This window comes from Rhinatrema bivittatum, chromosome 11 (assembly GCF_901001135.1).
Source record: "Rhinatrema bivittatum chromosome 11, aRhiBiv1.1, whole genome shotgun sequence".
In the NCBI taxonomy this organism is placed as follows: domain Eukaryota; kingdom Metazoa; phylum Chordata; class Amphibia; order Gymnophiona; family Rhinatrematidae; genus Rhinatrema; species Rhinatrema bivittatum.
In genome coordinates, this window is record NC_042625.1 from 6710187 (window position 1) to 6725960 (window position 15774).

At 45.4% G+C, this 15774-nt stretch overlaps 1 protein-coding gene across 1 annotated transcript in view; it reads right to left on the reverse strand.

Annotated features, from left to right (window-relative positions):
• Positions 1-6305: 6305 nt before the first annotated feature.
• Positions 6306-15774, reverse strand: part of LOC115073073 — a 165817-nt gene continuing 156348 nt past the window's right edge. Inside the window, exons 17-19 of the mRNA XM_029571219.1 lie at positions 8176-8393; positions 7833-7929; positions 6306-7637 (exon numbers count right to left, since the gene is read on the reverse strand). Of these exons, the coding sequence (XP_029427079.1) occupies positions 7389-7637; positions 7833-7929; positions 8176-8393 (564 nt within the window). The 3' untranslated portion in view covers positions 6306-7388. The remainder of the gene's footprint in view (positions 7638-7832; positions 7930-8175; positions 8394-15774) is intronic.

Genomic DNA, 15774 nt, shown 5'->3' on the forward strand with positions numbered 1-15774 from the left:
TTTCTATGTTTCTATAGCTTTCACTGTATCCTCTGGCAACGAATTCCAGAGCTTAATTATGTGTTGAATAAAAGAATATCTCCTGTAGCCACCACTGGAGCTGAGAACATACTTTCATCGGTAGATGGAGGCGTTCCTTTGCTGTCGGGTCCAGCGGGTACAGGGCCTCTAAGGCTCGACCTCCTTTAAAACTGGCCTCTGGGGTATCCCACTCCAGGTCAATCAAATCCTGGATGGCTTCCAGCATCGGGAAATAGTAAGAAGATTTCCGTAGAGACACCAAGATGGGGTTCCTTTTTGGTTCCGCTCGGGACACTCCTAGAGTTTTGAGGGTCTGAGAGACAAGGGTTCTATAAACAAGCCTTTCCAAAAGAAACAAGGGGGTAGAGAGTGAGTGAGAGAACGAAAAATACAGAAAAGCGCAACTGAGAATAAATGGCATTACAATATTACAAAGACATAATACAGTTAAGATGTAGACCAAAATAGAAGTATCTCAATAACTTTCCTGGACTAATCCACCACTACCCAAAATTTTGACTTTATTAATGATATTGTAACCATTTGTAACTGGCACCTGTTAAATGTACGATAAACTACCTATATATACCTTATTTTGTGCCTATTTGTAAACCGTTGCGATGGTACATGACTTAGCGAATGTATAGAAAAGTTTTTAAATAAATAAATCTCGGTGGAAGAACCTTAGCATGGTCTGGTAAGGTTCCAGGCCTGGCAGGATTTCCCCGATCCCTAATGAGTCTGTATACCCATCGTCATCCATGGTGTCAGGGATGCCCTTGGTGTGACGAGGCATGTCCCGAGGTATGCTGGTAAGGCTGGGGGGAACGAGGTGCACAGGGCATAGGCCGTCACCGCCACGCTCGGCTTCCTGCATCCACTGCCTTTTTTGCTGCTTCCACAGCAAGTCCATGCCGGGAACTGGCTACTGGACCAAGGCTCACTTCTGAGGGATCTCGGAAATTACCTCAGGAATACTCAACTGGGGGAGAGCACATTAGGTATCACTGCAGGAGAGCGGGGGCTCTATATTTCTCCAATTTAGAGGTAAATGTTCCAATTCTAAGGAGTAATGTGTTCCCGATAGGGAGACATGGTCCACTTCTGCTAGGAGATGAAAAGATACTGAATGGCTGAGGTCATTACAGGGGTATACCTAGGATGACGTCAGCTTTCAAATCTGACTCTGTCTCCATCTGCTAGCAGGGGAGTAAATGACCCATTGGTCCTGAGTCCATCTGGCTACACGCTAGGAAACTAGGGACTGGGCCTCTGCTCGCTTTCCTTGCCAGCCCTACCAGTGGGCTCTCTGCTCTAGCTTCCATGTTTGAACATTTCCATCATTTATATTACATAACTAGGGACTGTGTCGCTGCTCGCTTTGCTCACCAGCCCTGCCAGTGGGCTCTCTGCTCTACCTTCCATGTTTGAACTTTTCCATCATTTATATTACATAACTAAGGGCTGTGCCTCTCCTGCCTTCGCTCGCCAGGCCTGCCAGTGGGCTCTCTGCTCTACCTTCTATGTTTGAACATTTCCATCATTTATATTACATAACTAGGGACTGTGTCACCGCTCGCTTCGCTCGCCAGCCCTGCCAGTGGACTCTCTGCTCTAGCTTCCATGTTTGAACATTTCCATCATTTATATTACATAACTAGGGACTGTGTCGCTGCTCGCTTCGCTCGCCAGCCCTGCCATTGGGCTCTCTGCTCTACCTTCCATGTTTGAACATTTCCATCATTTATATTACATAACTAAGGGCTGGGTCCCTGCTCGCTTCTCTCGCCAGCCCTGCCAGTGGGCTCTCTGCTCTACCTTCCATGTTTGAACATTTCCATCATTTATATTACATAACTAAGGGCTGTGTCCCTGCTCGCTTCTCTTGCCAGCCCTGCCAGTGGGCTCTCTGCTCTAGCTTCCATGTTTGAACATTTCCATCATTTATATTTCATAACTAGGGACTGTGCCCCTGCTCGCTTCTCTTGCCCGTCCTGCCAGTGGGTTCTCTGCTCTACCTTCCATGTTTGTGCCTTGGTGGAAAATTCAAGCTGGGTAGGGAAATGACTTTAATGAAAGGAAGGGCAGGGAGAAAGCCTTATTATTCCTCACCCCATCTATTTTCCCCCTTGACTGAGTGTGCGTGGATGTTAAGGGAACCCTCAGAGAGCGAAAGTGATAATTACATGGCGATGTCAAAAAGCAGGTTTTATGATGCCATCAGCTGAATGTGTACATCATTGTTGTCTTGTACGTGCTCTGCTGGGGTTGGAGGGATGGGGGTAAGTATCTCTGGGTGTTGGGGGTGCTCAGTAGGGAAGGGTGTAGGTCAGAAGGCTTGCAGAGGGTGAGTGAATGTGGTGGTTGCAGGTGGGGTATATGGTGATGGGTGGGGTGCATGTAGGTGGTGTGTGTTTCTGGGTTGGGGTGGGGATGTGGTGGTGTGCAGAGTGTGGACACTTTTTCCCCCTTGCACACTCCCTATTCCTTTCCTCCTCATCTGTATGAGAAGTGTGTAAATGTCGTGGTTGTGAGTGGTGGATGTGTAAATGATATTGGTAGGTGAGTGGAGTGTGTGTGTGTGTGTGGCTGTTGGGGGGGGGGGGACAAACCCCATTTTTTACCCATGCTCCCTCCCTCTCCTCCCCTGAGCAAGTGTGTAGGGGTGCATGTGCACTTTCTCCCTCTCCCCACTGCATTCCCCATTCCCCCCTCCTCCCCCATTTGTGTGTGTGTGGGAAGGTGAGAGTGAGGGGCTGTGTGTTTGTGGATGGAGCTGTTCCCCCTTGCAGCCTCCACAGACTCTCCCTATCCTGTGTGGGGAGGTGAGAGGGTGTGTGTGTGTGTGCATGTCTGAGGTGAGTGAGCTGGGTGGGTGTATGTGCACTATGTCTCTCACAACTTTGCCCTTCCACCCCTCTCCTCCCCCCATGTATGTAGGGGGTGGTTTGTGTGTATGTGTTATGGGGTTGGTGTGAGTGACTGGTGTATGTTGGTGAATAACTGAAAGTGTGTGTAGGGGGATGGACATGTGCGAATATGTGTGGAGTGGGGTGCACGTGTGTGTCTAGGGTGGGAGTGTGCACATGTGTATGTGTGTGAGTTCAGGTGTGTATGCATGTGTGGGGTGGGGTTATGGGAGAGTAGTGTGTGTGTGTGCATGGGGAACAGTGGACAGTTGAGGTGTTTTGGCGGGAATATGCATATCTCTCCTCTCTCCTTCCTCCCACCCACCACTGCTCCTCTACTTCCTCTCTACCCACACTGCCCGTCTCATCCTTTCTCCTTCCTCTCCACCCACCACTGCCTCTCTCCTCCTTTCTTCTTCCTCCCACCTGCCACTGCCCCCTCCTCTATTTCCTCCCCACCCCCACTGCCCCTCTACTTCCTCCCCACCCCCACTGCCCCTCTCCTTCCTCCCCACCCCCACTGCACCTCGCCTTCCTTCTCACCTCCCACTGCTCCTTTCATCCCTTCCCTTCTCCCCCTCCCACACTCCTCTCTCCCCTTTTACCTTTCCACCGCTAACATCCCTCCCCTTTCATGCTCCTACTGCTCCCTCCCTCTTCCTTCTCTAAATGCCCCACTCCTTCCTTCTCCGGCCCTTTCCTTTCCTAGTCCCCTCTCCCCTTGGGCTCTGACATGCTTTGCATCTGGTGAGGCCTGGGAATGCTGCTTGGCCCTTCTGCTGCTGCACTGGTTGGCTTGGGAAACCCTCCGCTCGGCTGCTGGTGAGTCTTTTTTTTTTTTGATGTTTCAAGTTACTGGTGGGACCGGGAAACCCCCACCACTTGTTCTGCTGTCTGTGAGGCGTAGCAATCAGAAGGCTACTTTCATCCAAAAACCTACTAAAACAATGCTGGAAGGACTATTTGTCCTCTCAAAGACAATCGACAGTACAAAATATACAAGTGATACCCCGACAGAGGCCACTGTTTCGCTGGATAACAGCTTCTTCAGGAGGTGTACTGTGCTGTTCATACGACTCACTCTGCATGTAAAACTGGCCCTAAAACCCTACACCACCACCAAACCCTCACCTCCAGTTACTAGCTGGCCCTCCTTTAGTGATATACAGAGTTGACTACTATGAGTCTCTCTCTCTCTCTCTCTCTGTGGGCTACTTTGTGAGTAGTAAAAACTTTAATGCATGTTGTGATAAACTAACTATGCATAACGCTCTAATTGTAAAATTATCATACCCATGCCCCTGTTTATTATCGCGGGCATTATCCATGCGAAAATTATAGCATTTTGATGAATCTAGGCCTGCAAGATCTAAGAAAGAAATGTGTTTACAGATATTACAGGGCCTGATTCATCAAGGTGTTTTCCCATAGACACAGAATGGCAGAAAAGCCTTAGTGAATCAGGCAGATAGTGAGAAGACAATGTAAGGTTTATGTCTTGGAATTCAAGCATTGCATAAATTCATCCAAGTTGTCTGCAGTGCTAGACCATATGAAAAAAAAATGTTAATGTAGCATCTCCATAGTATAATATTTTTCCAAAAAAGAGAGGAATATACATACTTTTCTACAAATTTTGCGACATAAAAACAGGCTATAGATGGAGCCATAAAAGACCCCATTGCAACACCTTTAACTTGTTGATACACTTGAGTGTCAAATAAACAATAGTTTTGTGTGAGTGCAATTTCTGCCAAGTCTTTTATGAATTTGATATGCTTGTCTGCTAAACTGGTCTGTGACAAACAAGCTTCAACAATACACAGTGCCACATTGTGAGGGATGTTTGTGTATAAGGAATTAATAAATGCTGTCACCATGAGCCACCCTGGTGCAACTCGAGAATGATTTTGTAGGATTTGAATGAAATGGAAAGAATCCTTAACGTATGACTGTATCTGTGAAACTACTGGTTGAAGGAAACTATCCACATATTTTGATAATGGTTCAAAGCAAGATCCCTAACTTGATACAATTGGCTGCCCCAGCAGAGTCTTTAGCAATTTATGTATTTTCAGCACCAAACATAAAGCAGGTATTACTGAAAATGGTTCATATAGGAAATTCAATGTTTTTTCAAGAATTGTTTTTTGTTCCAATGCTCATGAACACAGTTGGTAAATATGGGGTTGGATATCTACAGTAGGATCTTTCTGTAAGGGTTTATAGAAAATTGAATCCCTAAGCTGACTAGAAGCTTCCGAGAGGAATTAGTGTCTATCCATAATCACAATACCTCTGCCTTTCTCAGCTGGTTTGAGGACTATGGAGTGGTCATTGCGGAGGATATCAACCATGAGTGAATTACACAATTTCGGCCCAGCGATAGATATGACTCGTTCCCTCACTTTACTTAAATGTGCCGTGCATACAGTAGAAGACCTTTATTTGCTGACCTTAAGTTCCTTGTGGTGTATGGATGTGCAAGGATGCATTTAGCCATTCTGTTTTTATCATTGTAAATAAATTTGTGAATCACAGAGAGCACTTTATAGTCTATCCTGAAATTAACTGGGAGCCAGTGCAGGTCAATTTAAGGTTTTACTTTTAAGGCATTAGCTCTATTTCCTCGTGTTCCTGCCACCACATCCACGCTTGGATTGTCCATGTCCATGCCATCCTGAACACCCTGCTGTTGAAATGGAGTCATTTTCAAATTGTCAATTGATATAATCAGTTCCTGTTCAAAATCACTACCATTCTGGGGTTTCTAAAAATGGGAACGGGTTTTTGCCAATGTGGGTGTAGCGGTGTAAGAGTAGATACCCTCTCCTGGATATTTTTCAGTATCTATAGATTGTAATATGCCATCATATATATTTATAGATAGAACTATTCTGAACTAAAAAGCATTAAATTATATCCATGGAGATCCATGATCATATATAATGCCTTAACGTCACACATACTCAGCCTAGCTGGTTTAGCTTAGCAGGTTGAATGCCTTGCCTTTAATCTAATATTCAAATATATAATTATGTGTTAAAAGGAAGTTGGTATACTAGTATATGTGTGAGTATAAATCATTTTTATTTGTACCCGATTGCCAAAAACTTCATTAACAAGAAAGCTGGGAACATTGCCCATATTATATCTTAGAACTGAACTGCCTTATTGAAGCTTGTGCTTTCTGCCTAGTCAAGCACTGAAACTGTGAAACTGATCCTTTGTCTTAAATCAGAGATGTCTGCTTTCATTTAATATACTTTAATCATACCTGGACACTAATGGGATCTGATCCCTGGTCCATCCCCATGTCACTACCAGTTTTCTTTCTTTCTGTTGTAGTTAATTGGCACCCCATGCCTCAGAGTGTATAAGGTTTTTTTTTAACTCTTTATTTAACAATTTTAAGACGTACAATAATCATTAAGAATATGGCATAAGACAGAAGACTGGGTACAAACTATATCATCTTTGCAGTAAAATACTAAACTCCACAATGTACTTTTAATATAAACAGTAAAGATAGTATCAAGGGCCAGCCCCCTGCACACAGGTAAGTAACATTCCCATCCGAAATGCAATCAGTCCAAACCATAACATTCGAGATAACGCCCCCGTATTTGATAATACTTGAAAGTCATGTTTGGTAAATCATAACACAGCCACTCAGTGTCTGCAACCTCTCTGACTTGAGCTCTCCAGTATTCCAAATCAGGAAGCGTGTATAAGATTTAATATGTACAGGCAAGTAAACTTTCAAAGGCCTGCGCGTGCAAAAATTGGGATTACACGTGGGGCCAGGCCTTGTGCGCACCGCACGCATTTTATAACGGGCCTGGCTGTGCGCGCAAACCCCTGTATGTGCACAAGTGCTGGGCCTCTCCAACGGGGCTGGGCGGGGGGTGGGCCAGGCCAGCGCACACCGATTACTTCTGCTCCAGAGGAGCAGTAAGTATTGAAATAAAGAATTTGGGGTTAGGTTAGGTTTAGGGGGCGGGGAGGAAGGTTAGGTAGGGGGGTTAGGGAAGTTCCCTCCCAGTCCGCTCCTTAATTAGAGCGGACTGGGAGGGAACTGGGGAAGGCCTGATTGCATCGCCGCGCATATTTATCAAAAATCCCGCCCGCCCAGATTTTAAAATCCGACATGCATGTGTGCACGGCCATTGGATTTTATAACGTGTATGCGCGCCGCTTTTAAAATCGACCCAGGATGTGTGGTGTTTAAAGTGGAGATTTTTCTCTTAAGGGAAGTCTGAAAGGTGGCAGTGAAGTAATGTGGGGGTGGGAGGAATCCCTGAGTGACTTTAAATGAAGGCTCAGGGCACCAGCTCGCAGCCCTGGTTCTGATTGAGATGGAAGTCCCACAGGAGCAGGAGGATGTTCCTGAGAAGGAGAAGGAAGGTGGGCCAGGCAGGAGATGGGAGAGAAGTTGATAAGAAATGAGTGCGACTCTCAGAGTATTGAACACCAAGATCCTTGGGCTTTTAGGTTAAGAGTGGTGGTGGAGAACACTCCATAATTTGCTAGTGAGTAGTGATCCAACAGCTCCTGGTCCCCGAGAAAGAGGCACTGGCTATTGGTGGAGATCCCCATTTCCAACTGGATTCTGTCTTTAATGCGCTGGATTTTATTGTAGGGATCAACAGATGCAATACGCACGGACTGGTGGCTTGCATTGATGCAAAGGTCAATAGGTGCAGGCTGAAAGAGAAAGAGACCACACAGATGAGGAAATATCTCAGCCGTCTTTCCATGGGTTTACTGTCAGAGGTCACCTGTGATGTATTGGCTGTGATGGATCTGTAGTCACAGGTGAGCAGCCATGGCTAAGGCATATGAGCAGTCGGAGCCACTTCTCCTCATGCCAAGCAAGACAAGATGATTTCTAAGGCATACCTGGGACATGCAGGATGCAGCCGCTTCTGCTAGCACATCCCAGCGAAATCCTTCCCCCAAGTTTCCTGTCGGATCCGCTGGGTCCATAATAATTGGCCTGAATATTCAAATAGAAAGAAAGCATGTGAGTCAACAGATTACCTTGTAACTACAATTTAGGAGGGCCACAGTGAATCTGCACACCAGGATACGCACAGCACAATCACACACAGAATGTATCTCTCGGACACAGAGACGGAAACAGCAAAGAATGATCCTGTCTCCCTCTTCCCCTCCCCCTCCAATAAAAGCAACATTTACCACCCCGGAGACAGCCAAGAAAAGCAAAGGGTAGTTTAGAGACCTGGGTTTCTGTAACTGGGATGTCAGGAGGTCCTCGTCATAGTATTTTAGCCAATAAACACAGAGCATCTTGAAGCCACAGATCAATTTCAGCACTTTATGGAAGAGGTCTGCCATGTTGAAATCCAATTTCTGACCATCTTTCTCCCAGGCGTGAATGGTCAGGAGCTCCAGAGCGTACTTTGGAGGCAGCTTTGACACGCGACGTTCCTCAAAGCACTGGGGAAAAAGGAAAGAGGTTTCAGTTATCCATGAGAGAAGGAAACACCTTACACATGCCATCCTCCATGCAAAAGCTTAGCCGTGATTTTAGATTTATTTAGAGTTCGGCCTCGAGGCACACTTTATTTTATTGAGTTGTATTGTGATTTTGCTGCTATTCAAATTTGTTTACACCTTTAAAATATGAAGCCATAAATTATCTTTTTGTAGGGCTAATTTTTCTAATATGTTGTAATCCACTTTCAGTGAATTCTATATTCGGAAAGGTGGGAAATAAATCCAACAAATAAATTATACCTTTCAGGTATGTGAATGCCTCTATCACAAGGGTTCTCAGCCCAGTCCTCGGGACACACCTTGCCAGTCTGGTTTTCAGGCTATCCACAATGAATATGCATGAGATGGATTTGCATGAACTGCCTCCAATCCACTCAAATCTATCTCAGGTGGCTATCTTTATAACCTGACTGCCTGGGTATGTTCCAAGGACTGGGCTGAGAACCCCTGCTCTAGAGTGTGTGTGTGTATATATATATATATATATATATATATATATATATATATATATATATATATATATAGATCCTTATGTCTCATCTTACAGAGCTTTAGGTGAAAGGCCTGCACCATTTTGTAGACCCTTCTGTAGCCCATCTCCATGCTGTCAGTATCCTTTTGGAGATACGGTATCCAGAACTGGAGAGAATATTCCAGATGGGGTCTCACCAAGCACCTGTACCAGAGACATTATCACCTCTTTTTTTTCCTACTGCTCATGCTTCTGCTTCTGCACCCTAGTATTCCTCTGTCTTTGACTACCACTATCACACTCATTTAGGCCAACAGACACTATCACCACGGGGGCTCTCTCCTACTTATTTCTTTATTTTATAATCCACTTTTCAGTACATTCAGGTACTGTGCGTATTTACCTCTTCCCAGTGAGTCATAATCTGTCTGTACCGGAGCAATGGAGGGTGAAGGCACTTGCCCAAGGACATAAGGAGCAGCAGTGGGATTGAAAGCCTGGTTTCCCTGGTTTGCAGCCTGCTACGCCTCCTTAGTGCTCATCAGTCTCCCACCCCTCTATGTGCACTGCTCCCTTGCAATTCTGCACCCAATGCAGGAGTCTGCAATCATTCAACTATTCCTCAAACTTTCCTACTCCCTCAAGGGGAATCCAGATCTTAGTGTTACCTGCAAAAAGACAAATCTTTCCTACTAAACAATATTACTCTCTAAGATATTGAACAGCACCAGCTCCTGAGGCATTTCATGTCTTTCTTTGCAGTGAATCCCATTTACCACCACCCTCTATTGCCTACTCCTCAATCAGCTTCTTATCCATTCCACCTCCTTGGGGAGCATCCCCAGGCTGCTGAGTCTATTCATGAGCCTCCTATGGAGAACTATCAAAAGCTTTGCTGAAATGCAAGTATATAGCATCCAGCTATTGCCCCTGCTAACATTCTTTGGTCACCCAATCAAAGAAAGATTTGTTTGATACACTCAATGTCCAGTAAAACCAAGCTATCTCGGATCTTGCAATCCATTGCTTACAAGATGCTTCACAGTCCTTTTCTTTAGTACAGCTTTCCACCACTGAGGTCAGACTAACTGTCACGGTGAAGGGAATTAGCTGGAAGGGGGATTCTCCCAACAGGAGCAGGGCTGACACTTGGGCAGAGCCAGACTGGGTCAGGCAAGGTGAGACAAGAAGGCTACAAGGGCCATGCAGTAGCAAGGCAAGGTGGGCCAATGCAAGGATCTGAGGTGACTCAATGAAGAGGTACAGAGAGAGGAAAAGGCAGGGTTACATAGGGCAGGACTTGCCAAGTCATGCAGCCATCAACATGGTGGCTACAGCAGAGCATGGCTCCATGAGGACCTCTGCTGGTCAGGATCAATGCACTAACTGTTGCGTTCATTCCTGTTCTCGCCCTCGCTCCACCCTCTCTAATTTGTGGCGACTCCCTTAGGGTCTGACGGACAGATGCTGCCGCGGCTTCTCCTCGCCTCCTTGCCCCGGAATCCCCAGGCTGGCCTGATGCTACGGATCCGCCATGTTCCTGATGATGTAAGGGCGCGCACACGCTCCAGACTTTGTACCAGCAAGGGCGCGAACCTCGGGGATGTCCCCTCGTAGTGACATCATCCGCTTCCAACATAAAAGGTCTTTGCTTGCGACTACGAATCGAGTTAGCAATGCTCTGCCTCTACAAACTTACCTAGGGGTACCCACTCCTCGGGAGCCCCGCTCTCGCTCTTGATTTCAGATTAGAGGACAGGATCCGGTATTCGCTCCTCGAGGGCCTATGTCCCTGAAGACTCAGAAGACTCCTATTGCCTGGAAGCGATCACAGACGTGAACACTGTGAGTTCTATTTCAGATAGGAACCGGTACTCGCTCCACAAGGGCCTATGTTCCTAGTCTCTACGACTCCCTTCTGTCTAAGATGTTATCGCAGGTACGGAGATCATGAGTTATTGCAGATAGGAACCGGTACTCTCTCCACGAGGGCCCATGTTCCTAAAACCCTTAACAAACTCTCTTCTTTCTCAGAAGATATCGCATACCTATATCTTATGGATTACTATTACAGGTTGCAGATAGGAACTGGTACTTGCTCCACAAGGGCCTATGTTCCTCAAGCTCTCCTAAACTCTCTTCTATTCCAGAAGCCATCTCATGCACAGTTATTGTGAGTTATTATTTCAGACTGCCTACAGGAACCAGTACTCGTCTGCAGCTCCTGTTCCTGAATACTGAAGACTCTCTGTTGCATAAGAGGACATTACAGATATCTACAATTGTGAGTATATCATCTAATACTGGTTATGTATCCAGCATACCCTGCCTACTCACTATCTATAGTCTCTCTCTACAACTCAGCAACTCAGAGATCGCAATTCCAGTATCTGAAGGACTTCAGCCCTGCCGGGCACATCAGCTCACTACTGCCACCTCTGGTGGTTCTACTTCCAGTCTAATAAAGAACTAGGGATGTGAATCGTGTCCTCGACCGTCTTAACGATCGATTTCGGCTGGGAGGGGGAGGGAATCGTATTGTTGCCGTTTGGGGGGGTAAAATATCGTGAAAAATCGTGAAAAATCGTGAAAAATCTAAAAATCTAAAAATCGCAAAACCGGCACATTAAAACTCCCTAAAACCCACCCCCGACCCTTTAAATTAAATCCCCCACCCTCCCGAACCCCCCCAAATGAGTTAAATAACCTGCGGGTCCAGCGGCGGTCCGGAACGGCAGCGGTCCGGAACGGGCTCCTGCTCCTGAATCTTGTTGTCTTCAGCCGGCGCCATTTTCCAAAATGGCACCGAAAAATGGCGGCGGCCATAGACGAACACGATTGGACGGCAGGAGGTCCTTCCGGACCCCCGCTGGACTTTTGGCAAGTCTCGTGGGGGTCAGGAGGCCCCCCACAAGCTGGCCAAAAGTTCCTGGAGGTCCAGCGGGGGTCAGGGAGCGATTTCCCGCCGCGAATCGTTTCCGTACGGAAAATGGCGCCGGCAGGAGATCGACTGCAGGAGGTCGTTCAGCGAGGGTTCCGGCGCCTCGCTGAACGACCTCCTGCAGTCGATCTCCTGCCGGCGCCATTTTCCGTACGAAAACGATTCGCGGCGGGAAATCACTCCCTGACCCCCGCTGGACCTCCAGGAACTTTTGGCCAGCTTGTGGGGGGCCTCCTGACCCCCACGAGACTTGCCAAAAGTCCAGCGGGGGTCCGGAAGGACCTCCTGCCGTCCAATCGTGTTCGTCTATGGCCGCCGCCATTTTTCGGCGCCATTTTGGAAAATGGCGCCGGCTGAAGACAACAAGATTCAGGAGCAGGAGCCCGTTCCGGACCGCTGCCGTTCCGGACCGCCGCTGGACCCGCAGGTTATTTAACTCATTTGGGGGGGGTTCGGGAGGGTGGGGGATTTAATTTAAAGGGTCGGGGGTGGGTTTTAGGGGGTTTTAGTGTGCCGGCTCACGATTCTAACGATTTATAACGATAAATCGTTAGAATCTCTATTGTATTGTGTTCCATAACGGTTTAAGACGATATTAAAATTATCGGACGATAATTTTAATCGTCCTAAAACGATTCACATCCCTATAAAGAACTATCTGTATTTGTCTCCATACTCCAGCCTAGCCAGTGGTCCCTCTCAGGATCTGCTCTTGGGGGTGCTGTCATCTGCCATCGGCCCAGGGATTCACTATTTCTACTAAGTGTTTATTCCTTACACTAACAGAGCGGTATTGTATCACCTACCACTCTGTGGGAGCCAACCCACATTAGATCACTAACTCTGTCTACGGAGTATCATCAACTGTTAACTCCTTTCTCTGGGGAAGCAGATCAATACAGACTGCTAACTCCGCCCTCCTGGCGGAGTGAGCGCTGACAGATTGCTACTCCTCCCTCTGGGAAGCAGATCCATAACAGATTTCCGCATGGAGATTATATTTATTTATTTATTTTATTTATTTATTCAATCTTATATACCGGCTTTCAAGTTCATTTCAAGGCGGTTTACATTGATTGAAGTTGCAGTAGCAACCTTCAAACACATATATACTAAAAACAAAACATGGTACATGACTAAAATACATTAAAACCAAAAGCTAGCTGACTAAAAATATATTAAACTAAACCCTTTCAAATCCCAACAATTCTGCCACATCTTCCCAGGTACCCCCCTTCCCTCCACCCATCCATCTACCCTCCTCCCCTCCACCCACCCATCTCCCCTCCTTCCCTCTTAGACTCTCCTCTCCCTCCTCTCCTAGTGTCTCTGTACTACTATGGAAAACTGGGTCAACTATTCAGGCTAAAAGCCTGTTCGAATAGCCAGGTTTTTATCTGCTTCCTAAAGCTGTTAATGTCCTCCTCTGTCCGAATCTCAGCGGGTAAGGAATTCCACATTTTTGGCCCTGCTAAAGATAAGGACCTCTCTCTCACTGAACTAAGGTGAGCCAGCTTGGGCGATGGAATGGTCAACAAGGCCTGCCCAAGGGACCTCAAATTTCGTGATGGGACATGGATACGTAAGGAGGCATTCAGCCATTCCGAATTCGTGCCATATATTGCTTTATGTATTAAAGTTAGGCACTTGTATTGTATACGGAACTGAACCGGCAACCAATGTAAACCCATCAGAACTGGGGAAACATGATCAAATTTTTTTGTGTCAGATATTAGCCGTGCAGCGGCATTCTGCAACAATTGCAGCGGACGGATAGTCGATGAGGGCAAACCCAACCATAGGGCATTACAATAATCTAACTTGGGTAGAATTAATGCCTGGACTACAATCCGGAAATCATTTGAGTGCAATAGTGGTTTTAATCTCCTTAACACTCTTAATTTGTGAAAACCGTCTTTTAGGATAGCCTTCACAGAAGATTTCATTTTAAGCTCAGAATCTAGCATACACCCTAGATCTCTTACCTCAGATTGAATTTTATATAAAGGGAGACAGTTAAGGATGTCCTTTTCTACTTTCTCTGTTACCTTGTTACCGATAAAGAGTATTTCGGTTTTTGAATTGTTTAGCGCTAATGACATATGCGTAAGAAGTTGGTTTATTGATTGATAATAGACATCCCAGAGTTTCAATGTAGCTGACAAAGAATCTTTTATGGGTATCAATATCTGGATATCGTCCGCAAAAACGTAGTGTACCAGCCCCAGACCCGCTAAGAATCTACATAATGGGGCCATATAAATATTAAATAAAGTTGGTGAGAGGGAAGAACCCTGAGGGACTCCAGTATGAAGATCAATTACCTCGGATTCAGCTGTTCCCAATTTAACAACGTATGATCTATTGGCCAGAAACGATTTAAACCAATCTAATGTTTTGTCTTGAAGACCCACTTCGCTCAATCTAGAAATAAAGTACTTCATGATTGATGGTGTCAAACGCCGCTGATATATCCAACAGAATCAACAGATAGGAGGTATTCTGGTCGAAACCTCTTTGTACGGTATCAAGTAGTGAGATTAGCAGGGTCTCTGTATTCTGAGCTTTCCGAAAACCATATTGGGCCGGGAAAAGCAGCTGATGTTCTTCTAGGTGGTCCATTAACTGTCGGTTGACCACTTTTTCAATCAATTTGGCCACGAATGGAAGAATTGAAATTGGTCTGTAGTTTGTCAAGATTTCTGGATCCAGATTAGTTTTCTTCAAAATAGGTTTCACCATTGCACATTTCAGACTGTCAGGAAATGTGCCTTCTTCTAGTGATAGATTGACAATATCAGCTAGTGGTTTGGCTATAATATCTCGCACTACCTTCAAGTGATTGATCGGCATTTTGTCCATGGAGTGATTAGCCGGTGTCATTTTTTTTATTAAATTCGCTATTTCTAGCGATGAAATGGAATCAAATGTTGACCAATTCACAGATGGATTACTAGGTAGAACAATATTTTGTAAGGTCTGTGTATTGAGATTTTTTAATACGATTTGAATTTTTTCCTTGAAAAAGGCGGCAAATTCATTGCTCTTGTTTTTTAAGTTATTCCCCCAATTAGCTACATTGCCTCTAATATTGGTCAGTTCTGATACATATTGAAACAAAATCCTAGGATTAAACTGAAATTTATGTATCCTATCCGAATAAAAATTGCGTTTGGCCGTGTTAATTGCTTCTCTATAGTTATGTAAGGCCATTCTATAGTTTACTTGTGACACTTCGTCTCGGTGTTTCCGCCAAATTCTTTCCACTTTCCTCAGTCCTCTTTTTAGCTCTTTTAGATGAGAGGAGAACCACGGGGCTCTGTATTTACCTTGAAGGGGAATCGATTTTTTTACAAGGGGACATAGTTTGTTTGCTAACTCCAGCATAGTTAAGTTCCAAGATTTAACTGCGTCCAAAGTATTCGATCTATCTAGAGATAACACAGCTTCCGGGAAGTTGGCAATAAGATCCTCACTATTACAGGCCTTTTTAACTTCAATTTCTATTTTATCATCTGGCAGCGTCTCAATCTGAGGCCTTTTTAGGGAAAGACCGGCAGTAACTAAATAGTGGTCCGACCATGGTACTGGTAGACTACTAGGTACTATATTGACCTTCAGGGCGTCATTTAAAAACACCAAATCCAAAGTATGGCCCGCTTTATGCGTAGGAGCATTAATAATCTGAGTGAAACCTAATGCTTCTAGTGTATTTAAGAAAATCTCACAATTGGCCGAACGTGGCCACAAGTCCACGTGTAAATTAAAATCCCCCATAATAATTGTAGGAATCTTAGTATCAATCATAGATGAAAACAGTTCTATAAGGGGAGAACTATTATGCTCTAATAAGCCCGGAGGTGTATATACCAGGCAGATTTGTAATAGGCTAGATTTAAATAGTGCAA